The sequence below is a fragment of the Camelina sativa genome, chromosome 16 (genome assembly GCF_030686135.1).
Source record: "Camelina sativa cultivar CO46 ecotype springtype chromosome 16, ASM3068613v1".
NCBI classification, from domain to species: Eukaryota; Viridiplantae; Streptophyta; class Magnoliopsida; order Brassicales; family Brassicaceae; genus Camelina; species Camelina sativa.
This window is the reverse complement of record NC_141895.1, coordinates 22,544,885-22,557,957: the sequence shown is the minus strand read 5'-3', so window position 1 is coordinate 22,557,957 and position 13,073 is coordinate 22,544,885. Positions and strand designations below refer to the sequence as shown.

General features: G+C 30.0%; 2 protein-coding genes across 2 annotated transcripts; one reads left to right on the top strand and one right to left on the bottom strand.

Moving 5' to 3' along the window:
* Positions 1 to 2,995: 2,995 nt before the first annotated feature.
* Positions 2,996 to 4,719, top strand: LOC104751321 (HVA22-like protein a). Its single transcript, XM_010473239.3, has 5 exons — positions 2,996 to 3,401; positions 3,695 to 3,721; positions 3,832 to 3,954; positions 4,049 to 4,292; positions 4,384 to 4,719. Exons 1-5 carry the CDS (start codon positions 3,340 to 3,342, stop codon positions 4,456 to 4,458), a joined length of 531 nt encoding a protein of 176 aa, XP_010471541.1. The 5' UTR covers positions 2,996 to 3,339; the 3' UTR covers positions 4,459 to 4,719.
* Positions 4,720 to 4,852: 133 nt separating this feature from the next.
* LOC104751320 (F-box/kelch-repeat protein At1g74510) lies at positions 4,853 to 7,525 on the bottom strand. The gene is made up of 3 exons (XM_010473238.2): positions 7,238 to 7,525; positions 7,014 to 7,089; positions 4,853 to 6,520 (listed from the first exon to the last, which is right to left on the bottom strand). Exon 3 carries the CDS (start codon positions 6,503 to 6,505, stop codon positions 5,177 to 5,179), a length of 1,329 nt encoding a protein of 442 aa, XP_010471540.1. The 5' UTR covers positions 6,506 to 6,520; positions 7,014 to 7,089; positions 7,238 to 7,525; the 3' UTR covers positions 4,853 to 5,176.
* Positions 7,526 to 13,073: the final 5,548 nt, after the last annotated feature.

Here is a 13,073-nt window from a genome sequence, read left to right as displayed (position 1 = left end):
TAGCTTTGAGTTTGTATGATATGTATTTCTTATATATATTTTTTAATCTTTTAAAAGGTTTATCTCCATTGTCTATTTTATATTAACATCTTATAAGTCATTATTTTCATACTTTCTTACAATATTCACCACACAATAAGATCATGAAGTTGAAATGATCCATATTTAATTATCTATTATATCTCCAGTTATCTCACATATTCATGTATCATTTTTAATAATTTATAAAGATCAATATAATATTTAAAGATCTATATAATATTTAAAAATCAATATAATTATCCATTTATAAAGTCTATTTTTTTTTGTAAAGTCTATCAACTCTATTTATAAAGTCTATTTTGTTTTGTGATCCAATTGATAAATCTGCAAAGATCAATATAATATATATATATATATATATTTTATATGATTTGAGGTTTTTGAAAACAAAAAGAACATAACTAAAAAATTGGTTTTTGTGTGTTTAATCAAAATAAAAATGATCCAAAAAAGAAATCATATTCAACTGGAACTGAAATATAAAAATAAAACATAATTTTAAATATACCATTTAACTAAATTCTCTAAAGATGAAACCATTATTATGAAAAAATCTAGCACTGTAAATTAAATTGATGAGTGAAAAAAAAACCAAAAATAGATAAGTTATCCTTGGGGTTTTAAAAATTATTGAGATTGAAGTTCATATAATTTTATAAGAAAACTAATTTAGTTTGTCACTTCAAAAGTAATATTTTTTTATTTTGAAATATTATGTGTAAGTGTTGAGTTTATATCAACAAACAACCAAATCATGTGAATTTTGATTCGGCCACTTAGTATTCCTTTTATTTTAGGTTAAAAATTAAATTATTTATTTATAATTAAAGGCATGTAACTCTATTTAACTCAAATGTAACTCCTATCCAATAATTGTACATTAATTCATTCCTCTTACTAACTTATTTATCTTTCAAGAGAAATTGTTTTTGGTTAAATTTAATATTTTTTAATTATTTTGGTTGGCTAAACTTATATTCATATTTTGGTTGGCTAAATTAATATATCTCTCATGTAAAATTATTGTTTATAATGTATTTCTCATTTCAAAGTTTAAAGCAATATATCATATATATAAAAGTAAGGTTTTGGTGGTGCAAAAAAAAAGTAAGGTTTTGGTCTCTCCTTATTGGTTGATTTTCATTTAATGTTTTCTAATTTTTGTTATTTTTTATTTCCTTTATAATTGCTTTAAACAATATTTAAGACCCAATAAACACAATACATTTAACTCACACATTAAAATAAAATTATAACTGAAAATAAAATAAATTATGCATTAATCATATTCACCATTCAATTTTATTCAAACACAATAAATTACTATTGTAACTCCATAATTCTAAATGTAACTTCCATCATTTCTTATCATATAAATAAGCATTCTCTCAATCTCTCATTCTCTCATATTGTCATTCTTTTACTATCTCATTTTCACATTCTCCCATTCTCTTCTATAATATCTCAAATCATTTTTCGGTTTTTTTTTATTTCTTATTTTTGTTGTATGGGTTGTAAAAAACAAATGAAATATCATTGTAATTTTTTAATGCTAAATTTTAATTTTAGAGACTACATAATATATTTACATTGTTCTTATTTTAAAAGATTCATCTCCATTATCTAATTTGGATTATTATCTTATAAGTAATTATTCTCTCCTCCTCTCCCACCAATATCAAATATTGTTATATCTCATATGTGTTGTAAGAGTTTGATTCTATATTTTAATTTAGAAAATATTATATATTTATTTTACATTATTCTATTTTTTAAAGATTCATCTCCATTATCTAATTTGGATTATCATCTTATAGTAATCATTTTCTCCTCCTCTCCCACCAATATCAAATGTTGTTATATCTCATATGTGGTGTAACTTATAAGAGTTTGATTCTATATTTTAATTTAGAAAGTATTATATATATTTAACATTGTTTTCAATTTTTAGTTTATTTATATAAAAATTAAATATTTCTTTTATATTCTTGCCTTTCTAATCTATTCATATTTATTTTTTAAATTTGCATAGTTAAAATTAAATTCACATATGTTGGTTTTAACATTTCTCCAAATTTTATAATTCAATCAATGTGAATGTACTTATTACTTTGAAAAACCTTTACATTGAAGTTCATAAAATCATATAAGAAAACTAAAATACTATGTCACTTCAAATTTAGAAGGAAACACTTGGTATTCCTTTTTAAAAAAGTGAAGACACATATAAAATTTTATTAATATTTAACTCACTTTAAAGACATAAAAGTTCATTTAACTCAAAAATAACTTCTATCCAATATTCCATACATTCCTCCCACAAAATATATATATATATATATGTTCAAGATTATATTTAAATATTACAGAATTTTTTAGTTAGCTAAACTTATAGTCACATATATATAATATATATACATACGAATTTATATTACTTATTAACACCATAATTCGACCCACTATTTGATTAACTCAAAATTGGTTTCAAAGCCAACTAAAGAAAAAAATAAATGTTCGGATTGATATTAGACCAAAACATGGACATACAAACATAATCACTTACACGGAAGATAATTATTTTAAAAAAATAACTTATAATTGCAACATCAACGTATGAAGGGTTTCAATAAGCAGTTAATTAGAAAATCTAAAATACAATAAATGTATTAGGAACAATATTAGTCAATGATAAAATTGGATCCTGAAAAGCAAAAAACAACATCCTCATAATTCATAAAAAATAAATGCCACAATTGTAAATATCTAAACGAAATGGTATAAACATATAGTGTATAAATACATGTGACTGCAAAGCCTGTATATGCCTAACTAAAACGAAATAATACAAAAAAGAAAACGAAAAAGATAAAAAAAAAATAAGAAAGTGTCAACTACACCATATAACCGTTGGGAAGCACCTAGTACATAATTAAAGAATAGCTAATTTCCATATGACCCAAAGAAAAAGATTACTACTTTTTATCTTTCGTGTCAACGTTTTAACTTTAAGCTAATTTCCATTTCTTTTTTTTGTCTTGTTGGTAACAATTTTCCTAAAAGCTTTGGATTATTCCAAAAATAAATTAATGGTTAGCTGCTTTTTTTCCAATTCATATCGTTTTCACACTTTTTGTTTTGACACCAATTATAAAGTTAAAAGCTTTCAACAGGTCTACCACACAAATCATATTCGCTCTCTCTTTCTCTTTCTCAATCTAATCTCTCCAGTGACTGAGTTCTGTTTTTTAGTGGAGGAAGAATCAGATTCAAAGCCCCAAATAGATCAAAGCTTGGGTGATGGGATCTGGAGCTGGAAATTTCGTCAAGGTTCTTCTCAGGAACTTCGATGTTCTTGCTGGGTAATGCTAACTTTCTTCAATTTTGTCTGTATTCAAGTTTCTCTTCTCTCTTTCTGTTTTTGCCTCTACTTCACCATTAATGAAGTCACCTAAATCTCTTTAAAGTTCCTTCCTTTTTCCGAATAGCTTCTCATATCAATTCATCACAGCCTAGGGTCTAATTTCTACTTTTTTGGACATAACCCTAGTTTAAGTTACGAAATTGACTGGTTGATTTCTATCAAGTTTTAATCTTTTGGAATATTAGGAGTGAAATTTAATCATAATCTCTGGTTTTGAATTTTGTTTTGCAGGCCTGTGGTTAGTCTCGTTTATCCTCTGTAAGTTGAATTCAATATTTCCTCTGTTTTAGTTACATTGTTTTATATATGTACTGCAGAAGCTTTGATCTAATGGTCTTCCTTGTTTTTTGAATGTTTCAATGGTTTAGATATGCCTCAGTTCAAGCGATTGAAACTCAGTCTCACGCTGATGACAAACAATGGCTAACATATTGGGTTCTTTATTCTCTACTTACACTCATCGAGCTCACATTTGCCAAACTCATCGAGTGGTAAGAATTAGATGATGATTCATTCAGAGCCATTTAGTCATAACCAGAAACAAGTCAATCCTTTTGTCTGACAATGTTATTGTTGTGTAATCAGGTTACCGATATGGTCATACATGAAGCTGATCTTGACTTGTTGGCTTGTTATTCCTTACTTCAGCGGTGCTGCTTATGTCTATGAACATTTTGTGAGACCTGTCTTTGTTAACCCACGGAGCATTAATATTTGGTATGTGCCTAAGAAGATGGATTTCTTCAGAAAACCAGACGACGTGTTAACAGCTGCTGAGAAGTACATTGCAGAGAATGGACCTGATGCTTTTGAGAAGATCTTAAGCCGGGTATGTGGTTTTGTTCCACTAGATCTCTTCTTCTCATTTATACAATTGTGATTCTTTTTTTTTTTTTACTTATATTTCTCTTTTCTCGCAGGCTGATAAATCAAGAAGATATAAGCATGAACATGAAAGTTATGAAACAATGTATGGTGAGGGTTATCAGTACTAAGGGACCTTGGAAAATCTTTTAAAATTTTAGAATGTGTGAAGCAAGTTTCATGTCTTTGATGTTGTTTGTCTTGCCTTAGTTTTGTTGATCTCTGTCGTGTAAAAAAAGCTGATCTTTATTCTCAAATTTGAGTCTTAGAATCGAAATTTTCATATTCCTATGTTTTCTTTTTATATATTATCTATGCATGTTTCAAGCTTTCAACTAGCAACAATGTACTTAATTATGTTTTGCTATAATGAAGAATGAAGATATAAGCAATTTTTTAGTTTCAAAACTAACATCATTAAATCAGAAAGAATCAAAACTGCTTTGCCAAACTAAGTAAATGTTAACACTAGAAATCTATGTCTTTCAGAAGAAAAGAACCAAAGGAATGAGAAGATTGTTTCTGTACTCTATAAATCTTTCAAAATTTATTAAAAAAAGAAGTTACAATGGATCCAAATTACAAAATAAGATGTTGCGAGACAAGCCAAACATGGTGCTTGTTCAAATTTATTGGAAACTTTTTCAGTTCCAGTTTTATGCTTGAACAACAACAATAATCCCACAAAGACAAAGAAGGAAACAAGAGAGACTCTCTTTGACCCCAATCATGAAAAGAAGAAGAAAAATCACCAAACTGTTTGAAAACAAAACAAGAAAGAAAAAATAAAAACCTCTAATGAAGAAGTCAAATAGCTTTGAATTGCCTCTCTCAAGTCTTCTTCTTACATCAACATCCCATCACCGCACAGTTATACACAAAGTTTTCCGACGGCTTAGAAGCAAGAACTCTCCAATGCAGTTCTGCTCCTTCACCTGGGACACAAGCATTGATCTCTATGAACCCTCCTCCTATTGCCCTAGGCCCTCCAACCACCACTAACTGATCCCCACATGCTCTAAACGCCATTCCCCAACCGTTCATCGAAGATGCCCTCTCTGGCAAACTCCCCACTTTATTCCATACATTAAGCTTTTTATCATATCTCCTCACCTCTTGCAGCGCGTAATTCGCAGCATAGAGCTCGTCTTTTACAACTGCTAGAAGCGGTGGCGCCGCTGAAGCAGCCGTTGCAGCGGCAGTCTCTTTCGCTTGATCTCCTCCACCTCCATTGCTTCTGTCAGGTAACATGTCAGGTATCAGTGTCCATGTCCTCTTCTTCAGATCATAGACTTCACCGCACATCAGCATCTTCGAGTTCCCTTCTCCGATACCTCCGAGACAATAAAAATTCCCGTCCATGAACACGCTCGAGCACATTTTCCTCGCCTTATTCATGCTTGGAAGTACTGTCCATTCCCCTGTTTCCGAGTTATAAAGCTCAGCTGAGCTCAATATCTGCCCACGAGGATCACATCCTCCAGCTACAACCGCGATCTCGCCTAGACTAGCTGATCCAAACAAGCACCTCGGGACATTCATTTGCATACCTGATGTCCATGCATTGGTCAAGATACTATACCTGTAAATCACATGAGACATGATCTCTTTACCGAAAACAAGAAGCTCGGTGCCAACCGCAAGAGACTCTTTATCAGAACACATGAAACACTCGTTGAATGTCATTTTCGGTACACGTAACCAGCGGTCTCCATTTGGATCATAAGCTTCCCATTCCAAAAGCCTACAAGAAAAGTAAATCCAATGCTCCACAATACCCTTAGCCCGTCTCAGCCTATACAACTCGCTATCCTTAATAAGCGAGCGGAAGGTTTTATTGGTCGAAGCAATGGACCCGAAATCAGACAAGGAGCAGTGAGCCAAACAGTTGAGAAGTGCGTTATGATCAAGCCGAGTTATCGGTGAACCGCTTTGCTGACTCTGGTTAGACCTCTGGTAGGTTTTAGCAAGCTGGAGAATATCAGTAATCTTGTCAGATTCATCAACCCGTAACATTTTCTTAACAGAGCTTCCTCCACTTTCGTCGATATCATCATCCAAGAACCGTTTCTTGAAAGAGAGCTGAAGCACACAGTGTGCGTTATAAATCCACTTGCTCTCTTCCTCACATGAAGATGGTAAATCTCTTGACACCAGATAACTCGGAGCCTCCAACATGATGATGGATGGATGCTAAAGACAAAGAAACAAACCAATTCCATCTCAGAAACAATAAAGATTAAATCAAACCACACGGCATTATGACATTTTTTTTCCACAGTGAGTGTGATCTTTGTCAAAAACATATCAATGAATGGATCCATCATCAATCAAAATCATCGCCGCCGCCACGCCAGAGTAAGATAAAAAAAAAAGTACAATTCTTGAGATTAAGATTTTTTTCTAATTAAGCAAAAAAAAAAAGCCAATAATCATTAGACTCCTCTGTCCACAAAAACAGATTTTGGTTGGTCGAAATCGCAATTACGATCAGGATCAAAAAAAAAAAAAAAATACAAACTTTCACAATCAGGAAACATGCAAAAGCTACCAATTGGATCAACGGACAAAGCTGAGATCCAAACACCCAATAAATATATAAAAATCACATATCATCGGATCTCAAATTCGATTTAAAAGCCAAAAGAAACAAAGAGTTAAGTAATTTCACTAAAATCAATCTCACCGGAGTTAATTATCGAAGAAGAAGAATAAATCCCAGATTCCTCGATAAATTCGTCAAGCAGAGTCGATTTAAAGATCTGAAATTTATAAGAAATCCAGACAAAAAAAAAAAACCCAAACTTTAGATACCAATGATTTCAACAAATCAGATACACAAAAATTTCAGACAAGACTTAAAAAAAAAAAAAAAAAAAAACTCAAACAGAGTATGTAAAAGCTCTCAACCTATGGATGATGATGATATTGCATCTTCGCATTCCGGCTTCACATTTTTTGCTGAATTGGTAGCATATTTGAGCTGTGATTTTGCATTTTTTATTTTTATTTATTTTTTTTTATTTTTTATTTGGATTAAAGAAAGATGCACGAATGAACCAGTGGTGGATTTATATACATATAAAAATTGAAGAATGAATGAATAAAGCTGATGAATTAATTTATTTATATTCTTTATACTAATTTTTTTTATAAGTATATTTACTCGGATCGTCTTCATGACGAGGAGAGAAGAGTGGAAGGGTAGTTTCGGTATTGTAGGTTAAGAGTCCTCGACGACGCCGTTTGCCACTTAACGGCTTATTCTTAGCTCTTTTTTGCACGTGTTTCTGCTTCGGACAACTAAAGGTTCTTTTCTTTCTTTGCTTCTTCACGTTAATGTCTTTTGTTTTTTTGGATTTTAACCTAATCCAAAAAAAAATTTAAATACTACTTTATTTTCTTAACATAAACAAACATCTTTATTGTCGACAAAAAAAAAAAAACAAACATCTTTATCTTCTTTATATATTATAAAAAATGATATAAACCAGAAGTATGATATGGTTAATGGTTTATATATGCGTCTTGTGAGTTGTGATTGCAGTTAAAGAACATATGTACACCAGAGTTGAAGTAACTTGTCGAATCGGCTTGTCTGAATGAAAAAAAAAAAAAAACAATATATGTTCCTAGTTGATTATGTTGAATTTTTCAAAAAGAAGTAGTTTTGCATTTGAGTCGATACTACGATTCATCACTTTCATAACTTTTAGATTGAAAATTGTCGACTAATAATTTATAGTAGTAACATTTTTTTACGAGTTAGCTGCGGAATTGGGAAAGAAATATATACTTAAAGAGTGTCCCTCCGATAGTATGGGAACAAAAAGATATAAAAATTTTAGTAACAGAAAAGTAGTCCACAGAATTTTGAAGAAGTGATAGGAAAAACATGTTGGATCATCAACATGCATTTTATAAAAGACATAAGGCATATAAATGTTTATAAGTTGCATTTCTGAAATTACAGAAATTTGAAATATCATTTTTTGAAAACCAAACGATCAAAGTTATTATGAAAATAAAAACTGAAGACGAGTAAAACAGAGAACGTAATTCAAAAGAAAAAGATTCATATTTAGTCGAATTTCAGTATTTGGGCGTAACCAATCAGGAGTTTTTTTATCTTTTTTTTTTTTGCTAAAAGGCTTAACCAATCAGGAGTTTGGGATCAAAAGTTAAAAGGTCTTCAGGCCCATTTAGTTTGTAAATCCCAACCTGCTAACTTCCTATAGTAATGGGCCAGAATTGCTGTAACTGTGGTTGTTGCAAAAAAAAAAAAAAAGTATGAGTTATTAATAATTTGATATAAACTCCTTTATTCTCTCTTTTTAAAAACAAAAATGTTCATCTTGTTTCTCCTGTACGTAAGCTAAAGTATTCTATAACTGTAGGTTGCAGTAGAGCCATATATTGTATGCGATTAACTGAGAATATTCTGTTACGTATAGCATCTTCATGATCTACTCTATGTTTATCATATATTATTATCAAAAAGGATTATTATGCTATATTATTTGATGACCCACCACTTGTAATTTTAATTATGACTTAAATAAGCTTAGGATATAGGAATAGTACAACACTTTTTCTGTTAAAGGATTATATCAATGCGCGACAAAACCTTCTCCTTTTTTTCTCCTTACTAGCTAGAACGAGAGATTATGGATACGCGAGAAGGGAGTGATGAATATATATTTTACCCCCACACGAGTTAGTCTGTGTACATGGAACCTCCTCATGCAACTACTTTTCTTTCGTATCATGGGACCACATAATAAAGTTTCTGACGCTAATTACAATCATTAAACATAATCGTGGAGATTAATTATTGAATTAAGGTAATCACTTTTAAATTGCAAATTGTGAACGGAAAAGAACCTTAGACGATGGTGGACGTTGTCTTCGTCTTATTATTAAAGTGCTGACAAACTTAGGTTTTAAGTACCAAGTTGTAACATAGAAACGAATCTGCATGACGTAGAGCGACCAAGTTTTGATTTGTGTTGTTTAGATCAGACACGTTAAAACCAGCAACTTACTGTCTTGGTTTTTGGTTGTTTAATAAGAAAAAAAAACATATGGTGACCGATTAGAATGTGCAAGAGGTATATCCTTTTAGGGAAAGTTTTATATTTCGAATCACAACGCATGATTCCATAAAGTTATATCGTCAATATTTATAACATACTGCGTTTATATCTATATATATATATATTTTGTACAGTGTAAACTCACCATCCTAGCTAAGTTTAGGTAGCGGTTTCACCTCGATTGTTTATTTTTATTTGTGTAAATTGATTTGTTAGTTCTAATTTCTAAACGTAAATTCCATGCAAAAAAGTAAAAGATATATTTTTGTATAGCATTTAATTTGCTGCATATAAAAAAACTATATGTCTGTATAGCATTGGCGCCTGCATATAAAACTATATTCAAATAAAAGTGGTTTTTAGGCTTTTTATACATACAAACTAGCGAAGATTATGAATATTGTGTGTGCAGCTAAAAACCTAAAAATTTATCAAAACTTTCTGTATAGCACATTAGTTATGGCTGCATTAGCCAAATGAGATCAACTATACATCTAACCCACATTCTCAAACCTATATATGATATCGAATGACAATCCACAACAACACATCTCCTCAAAATATCTAGGATTGGATAATATATACAGTAATACAAGTTCCACTAATACTCAAAAAAAAAACATTCAAAATGTTAAATACAAGACGTAAATAATGCTGAAACTCCTTCTCAATAGAATGAATTAACAGTGAAATCACCTTGTTTGTTCTATCTTCTTCATCGTCAACGCATTGGAAGGAGAGAAGATGCTTTTGTGGGTTTGATTAATTTTCACGTGCAAAACCAAAATTTATAGGCTTTTGGGACTCATCCTAAGTCATAAAACTTATGATCGCATTCTATAAATGGATCGGAGTGTGCCCTTTCAACCTTCATATTAAGTTCAAACTATTCGCCACATTACAGTTTAAATTATTGATTGATAAATACTATAAAGAGCTAAACAAATTAGTACATGAGCCTCAAAAATTATGCTGTTATAGGTGATTATTATTTTGTTTTAAAATAATTTGATTTTAATAATATGGTACAAGTACGAGTAAACATATATATATAGCTGGATCACGTTTTTCTAGCAATACTATACGATTGAGCTTGTTTGGTCGGTGTAGTTGTGGAGAGAGAGACCACCTGAGCTAAACTAAGGACTAAATGTAGATCGTAGTTCATTTAAGCATCTTTGAATAATTTATATGTGATTCTAAATTTATAATCTCATCTATTAATATAGAGGTCTAGATAGAACAATTAAATCACCATAATTACATATTATTAACGATTTTTCGTAAAAATTGTCAAATAATATACGCTAATCACCATTTTTGATGTGTTTAATGTTTGTAATGAAATAAGCAAATACGTTTTTTTGAACTTTGTAAATAGATCAAGTGTCATTAATAGTTCAATTGACAAAGTATCTCATGTAAATTATAGAGATCGTTAATTCGAGTGGTATTTTAAAAAAAAAACTATATAAAATATTTAATTTTTGTTCCAATAAAATGTATGGAACTAAACTTTAAATCTCTTTTTACCTTAAATCTTTTAGTTATTAAAAAATAGACAATTGGCCAAAAAAATGTATAAATGATGCAGTAGAAAAATTATTCATCACTCATCAAATTTATATCATATAATTAAATTTCCTTTTACTAAAATTTTGTAATATACTTAATTCAACATCGATGCTTTATTGTATAGTAGAACAAAAAAAGCACTAATTAAAAACAGAGGAGAGAACAAGACAAACTTAGAAGCAGCAAAACGAATAAAACAAACGGGTTTGAAGTTCTTAAAAACTAAAAAACAAAGAGGACTGTAATAAGAATAGAATGCTCGTGAAATAAAGCTTCATCTTCGCTGTCGATTGATTAGCGATCATGTGCCGCGAGAGACACGCTGACCACAATTTAACACATCTGAGCTCTTTGTTTATTTGTTTCTTAAGATATTAAAACTCAAAGCAAATCTTATTTTCTATATTAAAGAAAACATACAATTAGATCTTATCTCTCTAATGTAATCACTTCTAAACATATCTATTGATTGCTTTGGTTGACCTTGTATATCTATTTTAAGCTCACCCGCTATTATAATTCCAAGTCTCCTATTCAAACTTTTTATCTCTAGATATTCTCAGTTCTCTCGTCATGTTCATGTTCAATCCTATCCACGAGATATATCATATTTGTTGGATGATTTGATATAGAATTATCGAGAAGACTCTAACTTTTTTTTTCATTATCTTTCTAATTAATTTCTGTGAAATAATTTAAATTATCTTTGGAAAACGTTTTAAAACTATGCCTGATATGCATTATCATAAACTAAACTATGCTTGATCTTAATTGGCTCTCCTAGATGTAGAAGAACAAACTTGGTGAGAAGACCATTCATGCAAAGAATGGAAAACACGAAGAAGATAATAAATTCGTTTCGATGATCTTATTAATTGCTTACCACTAGACTACCAAAAACATTTGATGATCTTAGAAACGTTTTGATATAATTGATTATCGCTAATACTAGTATACACCGTTTCAAAACTGATGGTGGTGGTAGGAGTATATTTTCTTTTAGTCGCTAAATCTCTACTTCTTTTTTCACCATATCATCTTATCGCCAGTTTTTTTTTTTTTTTTTTTTTTTCTTTTTACCGTTTGAATGAGTGATAATGGAGTTGAGTTTGTACTATACAGCAGTACAACGAAGCTCTTCTAGAAGATTTTACTGAAAAGGGCCGCTTCTTTTCAACATACAAGGAATTTGCATTTAATGAATCAAAAGTATATTGCATTGACATATATTTCTCCAATGTATTAAAATCTGAGATTTTGAGTTTCGTCGTCCTCCACAGCTCACTCTTCGAGTTTACATTTTTTCTTGTCGTGGTCTACTTCATCTTTATGAAACATAATTCCTTATTTTCTTGGCTTATTTTAACTACAAAAAATGTAGTTTTAGTATACAAGAATTAGTATTTTTCAGGTTCAGAACTAGAAGGATCTTAGAATTATCATAAACAACGCGTAAAAGTACAAAGTTGGTGACCTTTTTTCCCTGCAAACTTTTTGTTCTACCATGGTATAAAAGTTACAAAGAAAACAACAAAACAAAAAAAAAATGTGGTAGATATATATGGATGGATGTGAAACCAAAAATATACTTCTTCCATTGCATAATATATGATGTTTTAGAGAAGATTTTTTGTTTTATAATATAAAATATTTTTAAGTTTTCATGCTACTTTTAGATTAGTTTAATATTTTCTATTATGCAACTTTATTTATAAATGATTGATTTTTTTAAATATTCATTTTTTAATCTTCGTGCTTTCACTCAAAAACATTTTATATTTTCAAACGGAGGAAGTATAAACGATTTCTGTGTATTGATACGTGCACGTTGATAAAAATACATTTTCCTAATATGTAAAACTTTGTTAAAATTACTTTTAGCATAGTGATTAAATGCTTTTAGTGAAGAGTTCAATATATACTTTAAATCTGTTTCCTTTTTCTATTCTTGTTCATCATAATTATTTTCTGTTTTCTGTCTGTTAATGAAACAATAATTTCAAAATTTAATTAAATAATATATTTATCTTAATTTAGGCCAATGAGTTTCTAAATAGGGGCCCTGGGATACGTTT